This window comes from Bison bison, unplaced genomic scaffold (assembly GCF_000754665.1).
Source record: "Bison bison bison isolate TAMUID 2011002044 unplaced genomic scaffold, Bison_UMD1.0 scf7180017864519, whole genome shotgun sequence".
Taxonomy (NCBI): domain Eukaryota; kingdom Metazoa; phylum Chordata; class Mammalia; order Artiodactyla; family Bovidae; genus Bison; species Bison bison.
This window is the reverse complement of record NW_011495072.1, coordinates 12,036,882-12,055,447: the sequence shown is the minus strand read 5'-3', so window position 1 is coordinate 12,055,447 and position 18,566 is coordinate 12,036,882. Positions and strand designations below refer to the sequence as shown.

The 18,566-nt window shown below is 38.7% G+C and overlaps 1 protein-coding gene across 1 annotated transcript in view; it reads left to right on the top strand.

Annotated features, from left to right (window-relative positions):
- Positions 1–11,135, top strand: part of FAM102B (family with sequence similarity 102, member B) — an 82,483-nt gene extending 71,348 nt beyond the window's left edge. Inside the window, exons 10-12 of the mRNA XM_010830939.1 lie at positions 3–62; positions 1,278–1,347; positions 7,117–11,135. Of these exons, the coding sequence (XP_010829241.1) occupies positions 3–62; positions 1,278–1,347; positions 7,117–7,159 (173 nt within the window). The 3' untranslated portion in view covers positions 7,160–11,135. The remainder of the gene's footprint in view (positions 1–2; positions 63–1,277; positions 1,348–7,116) is intronic.
- Positions 11,136–18,566: the final 7,431 nt, after the last annotated feature.

Genomic DNA, 18,566 nt, shown 5'->3' with positions numbered 1-18,566 from the left:
AGATGATATTGTGGAGAAAATATTACAGAGTCAAGACTTCAGCCTAGATTCCAGTGCAGAAGGTGTGTAGATAGCCATTAAGTATATGTAAATATGGACTTCTCATGTGGCGCTAGTGGTAAAGAACCTGCTTGCCAGTGCAGGAGATGTAAGAGATGTGGGTTCGATTCCTGGGTTGGTTGGGAAGATCCCCTGGAGAGGGGCATGGCAGTCCACTCCAGTATTCTTGCCTGGAAAAATCCCATGGACAGAGGAGCCTGGCAGGCCTATGGCCCATAGGGTCGCAAAGAGTCAGACATGACTGAGGCGACTTAGCACATATATATAGATATATGTGATCCAGGTTTGAATAGTCCATGTGGTCAGTAGTGAATAGTCCGTACATCATGATACTGAGTGTTGCATATCTGTAAAATAAACTTCACACCCATTAAAAATCTGAAGATAACTGTATACCTTGGGCTTCCTGGGTGGCTCAGTGATAAAGAATCCACCTGTCAAGTAGAAGACATGAGTTCATTCCTTGGGTCAGGAAGATCCTCTGGAGGGGAAAACGGCAACCCACTCCAGTGTTCTTGCCTGGGAAATCCTGTGGACAGAGGAGCATGGCAGGCTACAGTCCATGGAGGGTCGCAAAGAGTCAGACACAACTTTGTGACTAAACAACAACTTTATAATTTATTTGCTAATGGAATTAAATTTGGGAAAGAATTAATTTTAAAAATATCAATTTTTAAGAAAGCTCTTATTGTGCTTTTTAACTATGCATCAATATCTGCTTTATAATAGATATCTTCATCTGCTTTGTCATAAGGGGGCATAAGTACCTCAGGTCACTGCTGCAGTTTGGGATGTTGGGTGGTAGTCCCTCATTCCTTCCGTAGCATTTTCACTGAAGCTGAAAATTTACATGCTACCGATTTGAAAAGTATGATTATTCATGCTGGTGTGACTAGAGAGCAGCTAACAATGGACTTAGTTTCATGATGTAACTGGTTGTGAAGAGAAATAATTAAACCCCACTTGAGGAAACTTGTAGGAACAGCTGTCTTCTTTACTCAGCCCTAAGAAAAATAGCTTACAGAAAGTTAATGAGAAGTAACTATTAGGATTTCTTTTAAACTGCCTGTTTTAAAACATGTGTGTAGCTCTTGTTTTAAGTTTTTATTTCTTTAACAAAACTGAAATGTAAAATGTTAATTTATTATAATATGAATATTATCTGACAGTAATCTAATAATCATATGTATAACAAATATTGTCAATGTGTCTTGCAGAAGAAGGACTGAGGTTATTTGTGGGTCCTGGAGGAAGAACCACCTTCGGTAGTCGTCATCTTCCAAACAGGTATGTAGACCAAAGAGCATCTTACTAAAGAGTAGAATGACTTTTTCTTTTAAATGCTCATGAGTGGAAGACGAAAGTTACAAAGTTTGTATCAGATTGAGTCTAGAAAGCAAAGTATCAGTAGTTCCATGAGAAAAATTACAGCTCTTAGTGTAGCTTAGTTTTCCATATCCTGAGTATGTTTCCTTATCCTGAGTATGTATAAAATACAGTTTGCATTTTGTAAGTTTATTTGTTGATTTCCTTAGATGTGTTTTTAGAATGTATTAGTAGAGAACTGGTAGAGTATTGGGAGAATAAAATAAGTGAGCAGTTACCAGGGAGTATGTGGAAGACAAATATTCCTGGTGGTAGGAACAAATAGAAATAACTTACAGGCATGATAATTATAATATATAACTATATAATAGTGAATATATAATAATTATAGGTGGTACTTACTGAGCATTTATTAGTTATGTCCTGAGCACCATATATATATATTTCATTCAGGTCTTACCTTTTTCAATGCTCAAAAAAATACCATTATTAGTTTTTTAAAAGAGGGAAAAAAAGATAAAAAGAGGTTAAGGTAATTTACCCAAAGAAAGCCTTAAAGCTAGTAAGTGGTAAAACCAGGACTCACACCCATGTCTCTGTTGAGTCTAAAGCCCATTCATTGTACTTAATCATTTTACCTTGCTGGCTCATGATTAATATAACCTATGTAAAGAATTGCCAGTGAACAGGTTTTTCTGAGGAGGTGGGGCATGTGAAATGGAGTTATGAGACATGAGGCTGGGAAGTGTCTTGAAGACAGGTTATAAAGGGCCTCTGTTGCCATAACAGAATGTTTAACCTTCTTGTATACACTGGGGATCCACTGGTCATTCTTCAACAGAGAACTGGCAGATTGGCATTTTAGAAAAGTAACTGGCCATGATTTTGAAGGTAGATTGGAGCAACCAGAGTCTAGTAGTAGGGAACAGGTAGAAGAATAAAATTTATAAGGACAGTGATATATGTATGGTAGAGAAAAATGTATTTCTGAATTAAAGAGACAAGTTCACATCCTAACCAATCACTTTCGGAGTAAACCATTTAACTTCAATTTAACTTAACTCTTGAAAAATGCTATCATATGCCTACTTCATGGAGTTGTTTTAAAATATAAATGGCATGATTATACTCACTAAGCCCTAGCTATTATTATTTTTTTTTTTTTACAATGCATCATTCTTTTTTTTTCTTTTTTTTTTCTTTATTTTATTTTTAAACTTTACATAATTGTATTAGTTTTGCCAAATATCAAAGACTATACTCACTAAACCTTCACTGTATTATTTAGGAGGAGCAGCAAAAGACACAGTTGCAACCAAAAGGACCCAGAATAATAAATGCTCAGAAGCATGGGCTGTCTCATTAGACTGCCCAGGGGCCACTATTGACTTGACAGTGTTAATAACCTCCCTGTAAGCCTCAGTTTCCTCACCTGTAAAATGGGGATGATAAATAAGTTACCTAACTCACAGGCTTTTTGTGAGGGTTAGATCATTGATGTAAAGTTGTTTAACACAGTACCTGGCACATAGAAAGCTCTCAGTATATGCTAGCTATTTGTGTTGTTATGCAGAGAAAAGATAATTTCTAGTTGAGAAAGAATTTAGGCTTTAATTCTTTAAATTAAAGAATTCTTTTAATTCTTTAAAACCAAATATAAAGAGAACGCTAGAATATTATCACTCAGTACACAAAAGCTTAAAGGGACCATTGGGGTTGAAGTAGGTTCATATTACATGCTGAAGAACATCAGGGACAGTGTGTCATGGTGAAAGGAGAATGGGCCAGAGTCAGGTATGGGTTCTGTTCCTGTGCATGCTCAGTCACTTCAGTCATGTCCGACTCTGCAGCCCCATGGACTGTAGCCCGCCAGGCTCTTCTGTCCATGGGGATTCTCCAGGCAAGAATAGTGTAGTGGTTGCCACTTCCTACTACAGGAAATATTCCCGACCCAGGGATCGACCCTGCATCTCTGTCTCCTGCATTGGCAGGCGAATTCTTCACCACTAGCACCACTGTCCTGACTTAGCCATGATTGCCCAGCTTAGCCTTAATGATCTTGACATATTGCATCTCTTCACTTGCTACCAAAAAGACAGCTGCATCCCTGGAAGAATAGCACACACAGCCCAACACACATGGGCTGCCTGGGTTAGGTTTAGTCCCAAGCTTCACCATTTATGAGCTGTGTGTCTTTGGAAAGTTACTTCACTTCCCTCTGCCTCAGTGTCCTCACATCTAAAATAGTGATGATAATACAACCAGCTTCATAAAAGTTATACTGTTTAAATGATATAAGACATGGTAATGCTTAGGACAAAATCTGGCATGCAGTAAGCACTTTAGTACTCAATCAGTTCAGTTCAGTTGCTCAGTCGTGTCCGATTCTTTGTGACCCCCACGGTCAGGCTTCCCTGTCCATCATCAACTCCCAGAGGGTGCTCAAACTCATGTCCATTGAGTTGATGCCATCCAACCATCTCATCCTCTGTTGTCTCCTACTAATTAAAGGTCTGTCTTTCACAGTTACTATGGCAATTAATCTATTTACTGTCCAGCAAGTACTTGCACACATAGGTCTGTCCATAAATAGTAGGTATTCATCAGAGAAGCTAATGTGTTAGTATTAGATATATTATGTAAGATAAACTAGTAGCACAGGATAAAACCAGAATCATTTACGTAGGACACAGAAGAGGCACAAGTGAACCAAAGTTCCAAAAGGGAACCTGTGAGATTGAAGAGAACAGAGCAACAAGTGATAGAGACTTGGGGAGGACTGTCTGCAGTAATCCTTTATAAGTCTAGCAAATACAGCCTGGCTGGCTCAGAGCTGCTTACAGAACCCTGCATGCACCTTCCTGCTTGCCGTTAGGACATTTAATTTCTGTCAGGTAGTCTGTTTTCATTCCTCTGTGATTTATCCCTCATCTCTGACTGCTTTTACACTTTTCTCTTTATCACTGGTTTTTAGCATTTGGTTGTGATGTGCCTTGGTGTGTTTTTCTTTGTATGTATTCTACTTGGGGTTCATTGAGCCTCTTGAATCTGTGGGTTTACACTTTTCTTCAAAATTGGAAGTACTCCAGTCATTATTTTTCTCCACTTCTTCTGATACTCTGGACTTACAAATTCTAGCCTGTGGCATCCCTGAGCTCTGACATGATTCCTCCATTCTAAGAGACCACCTCACTGTATTGGGTTCTCCCTCCCGGCACTGTAGGCTTGGAGGATCCAAAAGGAAATATCTTCAGGCAGCATGCTGGGGCAGCTTGTCTGGCTTGCTTTCTTTCTTACCCTTATCTCAGGACCAGTCCCATGCTGCCTGTTGTCCAGTGTATGAAAACTGTTGTTCCATATATTCTATCCAGTTGTCTGGTTCCTATTATTCCATCACTTCGAGAAACAGAACCACTTTAGGACATCTGAAAGCCACTGTGTAGTGGCGCTTACTGGGGTTCCTTCAAATTCTGATTATCTGCAGACATGAAAGAGTGTTCACTGGTGTTCTGCTGAAGGTGTTCCTATTTCTTCTGTAGAATGAATCCATTAGAAGAGAAGTCCCTGAGCAAGAAACTGAGAACTCCAGTCAGTCCATGGTGAACTAGTAATCACCATTACTAGTGGTTACTACTACTTCCATTTTTTATAATTTTAAAATTTCCTCTTAAAATTCCATTAAGGGCAGAGACCAGTCATGGTAGTTACTTCTGGTCTTACTGATCTCCGGTATGCTCAGAGTGCTAAGACGTGACTGAGCGACTTCACTTTCACTTTTCACTTTCATGCATTGGAGAAGGAAATGGCAACCCACTCCAGTGTTCTTGCCTGGAGAATCCCAGGGACGGGGGAGCCTGGTGGGCTGCCGTCTATGGGGTCGCACAGAGTGGGACATGACTGAAGCGACTTAGCAGCAGCAGCAGCAGCCCCTGTTATCTTGACCAGTGAGGAGATTGGAGCCTGGTGTTAACTTTGAGCAGTGATACCCTCCGTCCATGCAACCCCACTTTAGCTTTCCTCCTACTTATTCAGGAGGGATAATGGAAAGGGTAGAAAGATCCTCATCCAAAAATAAATCCAGTGCCAACAAAAAGACACTGTTTACAGTGCTACAGAAAACCTTTATTAGGGGAGTTCGGGTGGGTTTTTTGTTTGTTTGTGTGTCTGTGTGTGTGTTTTTTGCTGCACCCCACAGCTTATAGGATCTTAGCTCCCCAACAGGGATTGAAATTGTACCCATGCCATCAGCAGAGTCCTAACCACTGGAGTGAGTATGTGTGGTCACAGCTCTGACTCTCTGACTTTCTGACTCTTTGTGACCCTGTGGACTGTAGCCTACCAGGCTCCTCTGTCCATGGAATTCTCCAAGCAAGAACACTGGAGTGGGTAGCCATTCCCTTCTCCAGGGGATCTTCCAGACCCAGGGATCAAACTTGCATCTCCTGCACTGGCAGCAGGTTCTTTACCAACTGCGCAACCTGGGAAATCCGACCACTGGACCACCAGGGAATTCCTAGTTTGGGTGTTTTAAGTATCACCTGCCCTGGACTCCTGGCTTGGTACCTTTCGAAAAATGCTGTGCTTTCCTTCAGCACGCACACACAAACCTTATCCTAGACCAAGAAACAATAGAAGGAACATGCATATTTATTCCATTGTAACATAGGCCAAGGCACCAAGTGCATCAAAAATAGCAAAAAAAAAAACAAAGAAAATCTGTTGATGAAGCCGTTAAGTATTTCTAAATACTTTTATTCACAAAGCTTGCAAATTTTAAGTCTTTTAGTATTCTCCATATTTCATTAATAGAGGTCAGACAGTACCTGGCATATTAGGGCAAAGGCTAAGCTGCTGTAATAAAGAGACTCCAAAATAAAATGGCTAGCCTGGAGGGACAAATTTGCCCCAGAAGTGATTCATTGATGCAGGTACCTCTGTTTTGTCCTTTACCATTCTCCTTAACCTGTGTTGTCAAAATTGCTACTCGTCCAAGGCGCAAGCAATTTCCCTTTAAGTAAGTGAGGAAGAAGTTGGCATGTCTCCGTTCATGTTCCCTGGGGGAAACTTAGTCACAAGGCCACACTTACAGACAAAAGAGTTTAGGAAATGTGCTCTCAAGCCAAGCAACCTGTACCTAGCTAAAACCATGGAAAGGGGGAGAGTAGATGTGGGAGACAACCAGCAGTCTGACAAACCAAGCTTGTAAAGAAATAAATCCCTCTTCAAGATCATTTTCCCCTTCAATCTGCATTTACATGGATATAATTTATAATATGGACCACTTACAAAGAGGACCACTTACAAAGATATTTGCGTTTGACTAAAATAAATTTTGCACTTCCAGGTTAAGTATGTAAAGACACCACCACACTACTAATGCTACTAGAAACTGTCATGGGTTAACTCAATGCAAGATCTGAACCCAGAGTCAATATATTTCGGATTTATATATAAACATGTTTGCCACAGTATGTTGACACAGTAAGAATTTGGAAACATTTCTAGATTACATGGGAATAAGTATGAGGTGATCAGGGACCAGACTAATCCCAGTGCAGCAGTTAATAAACATTTAAGACTTTCTCTGTGATACCTATAAGCCTTGTGGATATCAAATCAAGTAGAAAATGTCTAATGCACTGTCTCTTTGGGGACAAGGTTAACTGGAACAATTTTAAACACTGCAGCTCACAAGTCTGAAGTTTTGTTTTGTCTTTTCCCTCTTTTTAGGGTGGGGTCTGGAGCTTATGAACAAGTTGTGATCAAACGCTAGAAGTCAAGCTGGTGAACTGAAGCTTCCCTGTGGGTTTAAGATGTGGGCAGTTGAGCAATTAAGGCACTTTATTCCAGCACTTAGAGCAAATGAACCTATTAAAAAAATGAAGCATGTTCTTCTATCAAGAGGAAAGCCAACACTGATTTCTTCTCTGAAGGTGCCCACCACTCTTTCTCACCTACCAACAGGGAACATCGGAATGGCAGTACCAGAGCAGTGTGCCACGTGTGGTTATAGGAACACAGCCTCTGTGGTCACTGCACATAATAATGAAAAGCCTGCTTTTTCTGTAAAAACATCCAGTGGGAAAAAACACTATACATCTGAGTATAGTTTTAGTGTTTAAGTGTCAAACCTGTGACAGACAATGTTTGACAGATTTGGCTCTAGCTTTTAAATTTTGTGTTTGCGAGACAAGAAGTGAAAATAATTTAAACTATAAATTCTGCCAAGAATAGGTATAATTCCTGGGAAGGAAATCTTCCATATTATACTCCCTACAGTATTGTACTAAATTTATTCACTCTTCTTGATGCAATAATTGATATAAAATGTGGGTGCTTGTGCTTTGGGAAAGTGTTATACTACAGTTTAAATATGTAAAATGCTTAATTCTAAACGAATCAGTCATAAATTCAAAAACAAGTGTGTGTTATTTAAGTCTGAGATACATGAATGAGTATAATGCTATTATTATGCAGTATGTGTCATTACTTGTTAATATTAGATGAGCTGCAGAATTCCCATTAGTGCTATATGAAAGACTAAGAGAAGTATAAGATTCAGTATGTTAAGCTTCCATAAGATGCCCTAACATAAGAGCTCTGTTAACTAACAATAATATCTGCTGGGTTTAGGAGTCAAATATTAGAACAACAGGAGGAAAATTGAGATGCAGTCAGAAACAAAACTGCCTTTTCTCTGAAGATTCAAGCTTACATGAAACTGAAAATTATTCCAAGGAGGTAATGGATAAAGAACAAGGGATAGCCACTTGACCTTACTGACATGGACCCGTTGTTCTGTTTTCTTCTTTGCTGCATCAGAAATCAGTTATTTTGAGGCAAGAATAGAATACAACATACATCAAGTAGAAGTAAGAATATCTGATCTGGATCCAGTTAAATAGCACAGCAGATAAACCTCAAGAGTTTTTCTGGTCTTACATGACAGTTTCTGTGTGGAAAGATCTCAGTTTTCTTGGACTCAATTAGTCACTGAAAAAGAATGTTGCTCCTATGGAACCAGTAATTCCCAGTCCTTAACTTTCAAACCAGGTCCAAGAAATATAGTGTGTTAGAGTTACTTTGGTCTAGTATTTCCATGTTGGCAAAATAAGGGAAAAAATATTATTTTTAAAGAAAATTTATTTTAATATCCAAATTTAGAGGTTTGAAAGTGTTTGAATAATTCAGGTTAGGGTTTTTTTTTAATATTTCAGTGATTGGGTATTCCAAATTAATTCAATACTACTTTTATAAATAGATGCTGATTTTTTTTTAAGAGATAACACCCTATTTTGGGATATTTTGAATGTTGAAAGATAGAATTTTGACTTATTAGTTAAACTTTCTTGTTAAGATTTGAAGAAAAACACTGACCTGAACATTTTAGTCTAACCAAGGAAAATACTACCTTAAGTGGTAAAGACTTGCTGTCTATGAATAAACAGGTGAATTGATCCATTCATTATATATTATGGGAAGAAGAAAATCAAAGTTTTTAAAAGAGATGTGAAGATATTGTTTAGAGAGATATTTAGTATGACGTCTTAAAAACTATTTTTCTATTTTCAAAGCATTAGTTCTGTATTTTTTATTGGCATCTCTACAGATGATTTTGCAGTTTTGAAAGTGATTATGAAAACTAGATTGTAAGTTAGGTTCCATGATGACGTTCTTCAGATACATAAGCGATGCCGTGGTGAGGACACTGCCCCCATCTTACTCATCCTTGACTGCCCTTGGCCCAATACGAGACTGGCTCTTGGTAGTTAAGATGATAGAGAATTCTTTTTAAAAAACAAAATGTGGAGAGATTTTGAAAATCGTGCCTTTGAGCAGTCACCAGATACATCTTGATTAATGTAGTAGTAAATATAACCAATATTTTAATAAGTAGAAACACTAGGAAGAAAAAAGATGACAGTGTCCACTGTAGTCAGTGAAAGTCTGGATTTATTTTATTCTATTTTGTGTTTTGTCAGCATACTTTGCAACTAGATTTATTTAGAGTCCTCGAAAATATTTGTTGAAGGACCTATGTGTCTTACTTTCTAGTTTTTCTTAAACTATTGTACTATTAATATCTTAACCATGTAGCTATTCAAAAAAACTTATTAAATACCAAGTCCACTTTTGGTTCCGTTTTGAGTTTAGAAAATAAATTTGAAAACTTAATCTTAATAAATTTTTAACTTAAATATTACAAATTTTATTTTTTTAATATTAAAATCTAATATTTATATCACCTAGTCTTGGAGAATTTGCAGATGTATAACTTTTTTTTTTTTCCTAATCTTACCCTTGTAAAAAGGATTCATGATCTTTTAAAGCTAAGTATTTCTGATCAGATAATGAAGTGTCTTAAATACCTTGGGGGGGGCACTTCCTGTGACTTGTGCTGGTGACCAAAATTAGAGAGGATGTGAAGGGTCGAAAAGGGCAGAGCAGGCCGGCCCTGGGCCATTAGTTTACACACGCACTGTCGACTCCCCTTGGCAATGGTGGTGGTGAAGCCTTCTGTATACAGACAACTGATTCAGATTGGTTACTTAGAATCTGAGAAAGTCTTGACCAAAAATCCTTAAGTCCACCAACCCATTCCAGCAAAATACTATCAGAGTAGTGCTGTCCAAACTAGATTCTTCTGTATGTGCTTGTTGTTTTTTAAGTAAAAACCATGAGCATCTACCACTTAGCCCATTTGTTGCTAGAAGGGAAAATAATCTTCTAGCTTCCAGTCAAAACATATTCAGTTGTCAATGAGTTTTGATATGTTAAAACATCCAGAAGTATTTTTAGAATTTTAAGATTTCCATGCTAACAGACTACTTGAACGTTCATGCTAATAGTATGATTAAATACTTCATTGAAGTTCTCTGAAATGTTACACTTCCATTATATATGATAATGTTCTGAAAGAGACTGGGCTCATGTGACAGGATTGCATTTTAACAGATCTTTAACTGGGACAGTTCAGAAATTATGCTTGGTCAGTTCTCCTGGATGGTACGTCATGTTACTATAACCTATACTATAGTTGAAATTGGGTTATGCCATTACTCATATGTTGGCTTAGGTACTGTACATAGTCTTAATAGCTGAGATGTTAAAGAATATGAAGTCTAAAAATACAAAGGATGAAACAGGCCTATATTAACCTGTTTTAAGACTGCTTTGGATATAAAGGCCTTATTCCCTTATATATGACTTTTTAGAAGATAATATATATTCACAGTATATTTTAAATGGTCATGTGGGTCATCTCTAACTACTCTCCAGGTGACAAAATTTGCAACATTTTAAATTTATGTGGACAACAAACTCCACATTCACAAGTGTTTATGTTCATCCTATGTATAAAACAAAGAATTCTCTTTCTGATACTATACTCATTGACCAAATCCCATGTACAGGAAGACATTTAGGGTATATTCAGTTTGGTTTTTTTGGAGATATGTCTTATTTTGGGGATCACCTTCCTCTTATACATTTACTTGATCCTCTGGAAGTTGATAGAGTTGTGGGTAATCATGTAAATGCTTATGAATAAAATTTTATTGAAGTGATTCCATTAGTATTCTAATCTCTAATACATGGAAAATGACCTTCATATTTATATTTTTTGTTAATTTTCCAACTGTTAATCCAGGAAATGTTTTCCTTTTTTTTTATCAAAACTAATTTTTTATTGTAAAATATGAGTAATGTAAAGGTGAATCTTACACATGTTCAATAAAAATCATATCTTAAAGTTTAGAATGTTGTTATCCTTTAAAATTTCAGTTAAGATTCTGTCAGAAATCTACCAGATTCTTGCCAACAAAAGAAAACCAAAAGGAAAGGACCAGTGTATAACTTCTTCCTTAGGGCTTCCCTTTATTTATGACCAAGTAGTATACCAGGTTTACAGACTTCTCTACGGTCCTGTGAGCATGGACTCTGGAATCAGACAGACCTGAATTTGAATTCAAACTCCCCTCAGAACCTGTTTTCTAATCTAGCATGGAGATAATACCACCAAGTCTTTCTGGTTATGATGAAGAACATAAAAGCTAATGTTAGGAATATGCCACATAGTAGGCACTTAAGAATTTGATCAAGCCAAAAATTTGTCTTTGTGTAGCATCTACAAACACATCTTAATTCTAGTGTTAAGACAAAAGATGGTCAATAAGTGTGGCACTATTTGAGGTTAAAATCATGGCTTTAAATGATATTCATGGTCACCACACCTTTGTACAGACTGTTCTTTTTGACTAAAATGTCCTCACAGAGAGGGAAAACATCAACATATTCTCTCTGCAGATAATCGAATTATAACAATTTAAAGTTAATAAAGAACTACGGTTCACTATGAGTTTGAACCCAGATCCTTGAGACCGTCATGACTTCCCGGGATGGTGCAGATTATGAAAAGTTACATAAGTTAAGGAGAAAGTACCTTGCTTGCTGGCAGAAGTGGGGTGGGCTGTGGCCACTCTAGGTGAAACCCTCAAACCTCTTCCTCAGTACACAGGATCACTGCAGGTGACTTTGTGCCAGATCACAGCAGAACCTGGCAGGAGCCTCTCATCTGTCCCCTCAGACTCTTTTTTCAGTATAGTTGATGTACAGTTTAAATCAGCCATTAAAAAGAATACATTTGAATCAGTTCTAATGAGATGGATGAAACTGGAACCTATTATACAGAGTGAAGTAAGCCAGAAAGAAAAACACCAATACAGTATACTAACGCATATAGATGGAATTTAGAAAGATGGTAACAATAACCCTGTGTACGAGACAGCAAAAGAGACACTGATGTATAGATCAGTCTTATGGACTCTGTGGGAGAGGGAGAGGGTGGGGAGATTTGGGAGAATGACACTGAAACATGTATAATATCATGTATGAAACGAGTCGCCAGTCCAGGTTCGATGCACGATACTGGGCGCTTGGGGCTGGTGCACTGGGACGACCCAGAGGGAGGGTATGGGGAGGGAGGAGGGAGGAGGGTGCAGGATGGGGAACACGGGTATACCTGTGGCGGATTCATTTTGATGTTCGGCAAAACTAATACAATATTGTAAAGTTTAAAAATAAAATTTAAAAAAATAAATAAAATTACAGGTATACAGCATCAGATCAGATCAGATCAGTCACTCAGTCATGTCCGACTCTTTGCAACCCCCTTAATCACAGCACGCCAGGCCTCCCTGTCCATCACCAACTCCCGGAGTTCACTCAGACTCACGTCCATCGAGTCAGTGATGCCATCCAGCCATCTCATCCTCTGTCATCCCCTTCTCCTGCCCCCAATCCCTCCCAGCATCAGAGTCTTTTCCAATGAGTCAACTCTTTGCATGAGGTGGCCAAAGTACTGGAGTTTCAGCTTTAGCATCATTCCTTCCAAAGAAATCCCAGGGCTGATCTCCTTCAGAATGGACTGGTTGGATCTCCTTGCAGTCCCAGGGACTCTCAAGAGTCTTCTCCAACACCACAGTTCAAAAGCATCAATTCTTCAGTGCTCAGCCTTCTTCACAGTCCAACGCTCACATCCATACATGACCACAGGAAAAACCATAGCCTTGACTAGACGAACCTTTGTTGGCAAAGTAATGTCTCTGCTTTTGAATATGCTATCTAGGTTGGTCATAACTTTCCTTCCAAGGAGTAAGTATCTTTTAATTTCATGGCTGCAGTCACCATCTGTAGTGATTTTGGAGCCCAGAAAAATAAAGTCTAGTGACTCACAATTTTTAAAGCTTATACTCCATTTATAGTTATAAAATATTGGCTATATTCCCTCTGTTGTATAATATATCCTTATATCTTATTTTATACTTAATAATTTGAAAATTTTAATCCTGAACCACCCCCCCTGGGGGGAGGGGGCTTCCCTGGTGGTCCAGTGGCTGGGACTCAGAGCTCCCAAAGTAGGGGTCCCAGGTTTGATCCCTGGTAAGGAAACTGGATCCCACATGCCACAACTAAAGATCCCACATGCCACAGCAAGGACCAAGGATCCCCAGTGCTGCAGCTGAGATGTAGCACAGCCAAATAAATAAATATTTAAAAAACAATAGTTTTCTACCCCTGTCCTGCCCCTCCCTTTTTTCCCCTCCACTCTGGTAACTACTAGTTGGTTTTTTGTAAGTGTATATAAGTTCTCTATATCTGTAAATTTCTTTGTTATATTCACTAGTTTATTTTTTAGATTCATAATATGCAGTATTTATCATCCTCTTATTTCACTTAATACCCTCCAAGTCCATCCATGTTGTTGCAAATGGCAAAATCTTGTTTTTATGGCTGAGTAGTGTTTCACTGGAGAAGGCAATGGCACCCCACTCCATCCCATGGACGGAGGAGCCTGGTAGGCTGCAGTCCATGGGGTCGCTAAGAGTCAGACACGACTGAGCAACTTCACTTTCACTTTTCACTTTCATGCACTGGAGAAGGAAATGGCAACCCACTCCAGTGTTCTTGCCTGGAGAATCCCAGGGATGGGGGAGCCTGGTGGGCTGCCCTCTATGGGGTCGCACAGAGTCGGACACGACTGAAGTGACTTAGCAGCAGCAACAGCAGCAGTGTTCCACTGAATGTATATATACCACATCTTTATCCATTCATCTGTTGATCTTGTAAATAATGCTATGAAAATCCGGGTTCATATCTTTTCAAATTAGTTTTTTCTTTTCAGGTATATATCCAAGAGTGGAATTGCTGGGTCATATGGTAGTTTTTAATTTTTTGAGAAACTGCCATTATTTTTTTCTCACTGTGACTGCACATAATTTACATTCCCACCAATAGTGTACAAGGGTTCCCTTTTCTCAATATTCTCACCAGCATTTGTTATTTGAGCTCTTAATGATACCATTCTGACTCGTGTGAGGTGGTTATCTCACTGTGGTTTTGATTTGTATTTCTCTGATGATTAACAACGTTGAGCATCTTTTCACATGCTTCTTGGCCATCTGTATGTCTTCTTTAAAAAATATTCAGATCTTCTACACATTTTTTAATCAGGTTGTCTTTTTATGTTGAGTTGTATGAGCTCTTTACGTATGTTGGCTATTCACCCCTTATCAGTCATATAATTTGCAAATATTTTCTCCCATTCCATAGGTTGTCTTTTTGTTATTGATCATTTCTTCGCTGAACATATAAGTTTTTGTGTTTTTTTTTAAACATTTTTGAACATATAAGTTTTAAGTTTCATTAGGTTCCATTTGTTTATTTTTGCTTTTATTTCTGTTGCCTTGGTAGACTGGCCTAAGAAAACATTCTTATGATATGTCAGAGAATGTTTTGTCTGTGTTCTTTTCTAGGAGTTTTATGGCATCATGTCCTGAATTTAGGTATTTAAACCATTTTGAGTTTATCTTTGTATATGCTGTGAGGCAATGTTCTAATTTCATTGAACATTCATTGTAATTTCATATACATAGCGTATATATAGCTGTCCAGCTTTCACAGCACCACTTGTTGAAGAGATTTTCTCCATTATATATTCTTATCTCCTTTGTCATAGGTTAATTTAGCATAGTTATGTGGATTTATCACTGGGCGCTCTACTCTGTTCCATTAATCTGTGTATCTGTTTTTATGCCAATACCACACTGTTTTGATCCTGTAGCTTTGTAGTACAGCCTGATTTCTGGGAGGGTTATGCCTCCAGCTTTGCTGTTTTTCCTCAGCATTGCTTTGGCAATTCTGGGTCTTTTTTTTTTCCATACAGATTTTTAAAGTTTTGTTCTAGTTCTGTGAACGACATCCTTGGTATCTTGCTAGGAACTGCACTGGATCTGTAGATTGCCTTGGGTAGTGTTGTCATTTTAGCAATATTAATTCTTCCAATCTGTTTGTGTCCTGTCCCTTCAGACGTTCTTGCCCATATCTCAAGCATGGGGTTCCCAGGCCCAGCCTTCTTATGACTTGCTCCATCTTTCCTCAACACCTAGTTTTTTCTCCCTTCCTCCTTACATCCTCCCCGTTCTTTCACCTTATTTTACCTTTTCCTTCCTGTACATATATAGCATATACCTGGTTGCAGCAGATGTAAGGGAATGAAACCTTTCTTTTCCTTTGCATCATATGCAATCTTTGGTAGAGCTAACCCATCCCACATTACACAAGATGTAACACAAATTTAGGAAACATAAACAGAAAAGGCTTAAATTTAGACACTCCATGAATCAGTGATCTCTATTCCATAGGGACCATGTAATAACAAAATGCAAAAACCATTCTGTATGAATTAGTTTAGACCCCATCCCTATGCATTACAGCTCAGCTAAGTGGAGATGTCTCTTCGACCATTTCTCAAGAAACTGACTCCACTGCTAGATCTGGAAACCACTTCAGCAGTGATTTTCCTGAATATGCATAGCAAAAGCTTCAAACATCTACAGAAAATGGGCATAACTAGAATTCTTTTTTGCATTTTATTTATAGGGATTCCTCAAAGCAAATGAATGCATTTACTCTTAAGTGGGAAAAGTATGCCACCTTCTGGTATTGAACTTAAGTGATTCTGTTCAAAACTGCCTCTCCCACATGAGCCTGTGTCTGGCTTTTCTTTCCCCTATATTCCTATATTCTTTGGAATTAAGACCAAAGGAAAAACATTTTATGCGTTCTCAGTACTAAATTTAAAAATTTCAAGCACTTTAAAAGATTTTAAAGCATTGCATATTCTACTTAAACAAGGCAAAACTGTTTTTAGTATGGAATTAACCAAAGATTCAGTAAGTTCAATGACATGATTCCTCCTAGAAAAGACTGGGAAGTCAGCATGATAAAGGGATTCCAGAGGGACAAGGCTGGACAAAGACAATGGCAGCGGGAAAACATAGCCGATTCAATGAAGGCAAAATCTCTGAGTGTGGGATGAGGTGTGGAAATAGGAAGCAATGCAGCACTTCCAGGAAAGAACAGAATGACCAGAGTTTGACTAGTTTCAGGTCTGGTCATAGCATATAATACAGGATAAAATGGAGCAGGGAGCAATGCTGGCACAGAGTACATACAGTTTAATAGGAACTTAGAACCCAACAGGTGAATGGGTAGAGGCCATTGACAATTAAGACAGGTGTATAACTAGGCTAATGGTGGCATCAACAACTAGTTGCAAAAGAGGTGAAATTAACATTTACTGTACAAACTTGACTTCCAGCTCCTACCAGCTGGCTTGCTAGATCTTACCAATACTCTTAAATATTCCCTACTTCTGGATATCCCCAAAGATGTGCACCACATTCAGTGATAAACCATGTTGACCACAGTTAACACCTGCATGCTCCATGAAGGTATAATCTAGTAAGACTCCGTCTGCCATGGCACTGCTGGCAGCGCTCAGTCCCTGGCCTCCAGCCTACAGCTGCTTAGCTCAGTCTCCACAGTACCAGCTATAATGAGATAATTTTGTTGGTACCCAAACTCTAATCAAAGAAATTACTTTCATTTGGAATAACTTCCTGACAGAAATGAGCCCCAGAGGCTTGAGAGCAGTTCAAAGAGAGCTGAACTGCTGGGTATGCTGTAGACAGGGGGCTTAGGAAGGAAAGAGGGGTGAGGAGGTAAGAAGCTAAGGGAAGGGTGCCGAGCCTGGGGCTGTGTGGAATGTCTTGAGACCCTGAAGGGGCTCAGTTTCACATCTCAACTGCACTACAAGGGAGTGCTGTGAGCTGTGCAGAAATCCTTAAAGGGGTTTTGGAGTTGCCCAGACCATGCAAACAGGAATTACAGGCAAATTTCACTCAGAACAAGGGCCGGTAAGTTCCAGCTAATACCGAGTAGCATAAATTTCAATCTAACCTGGTGGGTGGGCCATGATGGTGGCAGTGCTGGTCACTTTCCAAGCAAATCTGCAAATAAAACTCTTCCTCCTACAGAACAACCTTTTTCACAGTCATACACTGTACTTTAATTCCGTGGAGCAAAGTTTGCTATTCTTAAGGCCTTTATAGTTACAAAAGTGTGACCCATTCAAATGGTTTTCCTAGGAGAAAAAAAAAGCTGCCCCCCTAAAAGGCCACTAGTCTTTGCAAAACTGGAATTTACTTGTACTTTATTGGGGAACAAAAAACTTTTAATAGTTTTCTAGGGAGTGAAATGGAAGGGCTGGGTGCAAACTGTTGAGGGATTTCTTCTTCACACCTTTATGAGCAGTCTGGGTTTCAGAATGAACTTGCAGTACTATTTCCACTTTATTAAAAAGCATACGTAGTCATTAAAAAGAATGGGATAAAAATAGATGAAAATGAATTTTATATTACTAATGATAAAGCTGCATCAAAATCTATACCGTTTATATGAAATAATTGATATCAGAATAGGTATTTTATCCACTGGACTTCTGTAAAGAATAGTGGACTGTCTTAGAAAAGCAATGAATTTGAGAGGAAGTGGGTTCCCAGCGATGTTTCCAAAGGCAGGCATTAAAGAAAAATTTTCAAGTTTATAAAGTTTAAAGTCAATAAAGTTTAGGGAATACCCTAGTGGTCCAGTGGTTAGAGCTCTGTGCTCTCACTGCTGAGATCCTACGTTCTATTCCTGGTCAGGGAACCAAGATCCCACAAGCTATGCAGCATAGCCAAAAAAAAAAAAAAAATTGTATGAAGTTTACTTTAAATTCCATCAATGAAAAGATTTTTAAATTATGTAAACACTTCACCAAATTGCATACGAATATGCAGCCCACAAATAGGAAGGGGAGGGAGCAAGACATAATTGTGAAATTTCAAATACGATTATGTCAATTCTCAGAAACCACCTAGCAAATTATCCTTGAAGTCAGGAAAAGCCACAGGCCTTCCAGCACTGCACCCTGGGGAGCTGGTTTCCAGTGAGCTGAGGGCTGCCCTTGGGCATGACTGTAAAGCGAGCAGGAGGCAAGAATAACAGAGGAGTGGCTGGGGGAGACTATACTGCATCTCAGCAAGTACCCACACTCCATGGGTATCACACTTAGAACCTGGCGAGGTACCATGCAACTCATCATGTATACAGATACGAGTAGGGTTGCCAGTGCTGTTTTCTTTAAATCAGACATTTAATTATTCCGTCTCAGAAAGACATGTAGAATTATTGTGTTCACTTTTCCAGTCAGCTCATGCAGTTGCATATTGCAACACTGAAAGTTACTCTGTCGCCAGAGGAGCATTTGCTGACCCCCAACTTAGAACCATTCAACA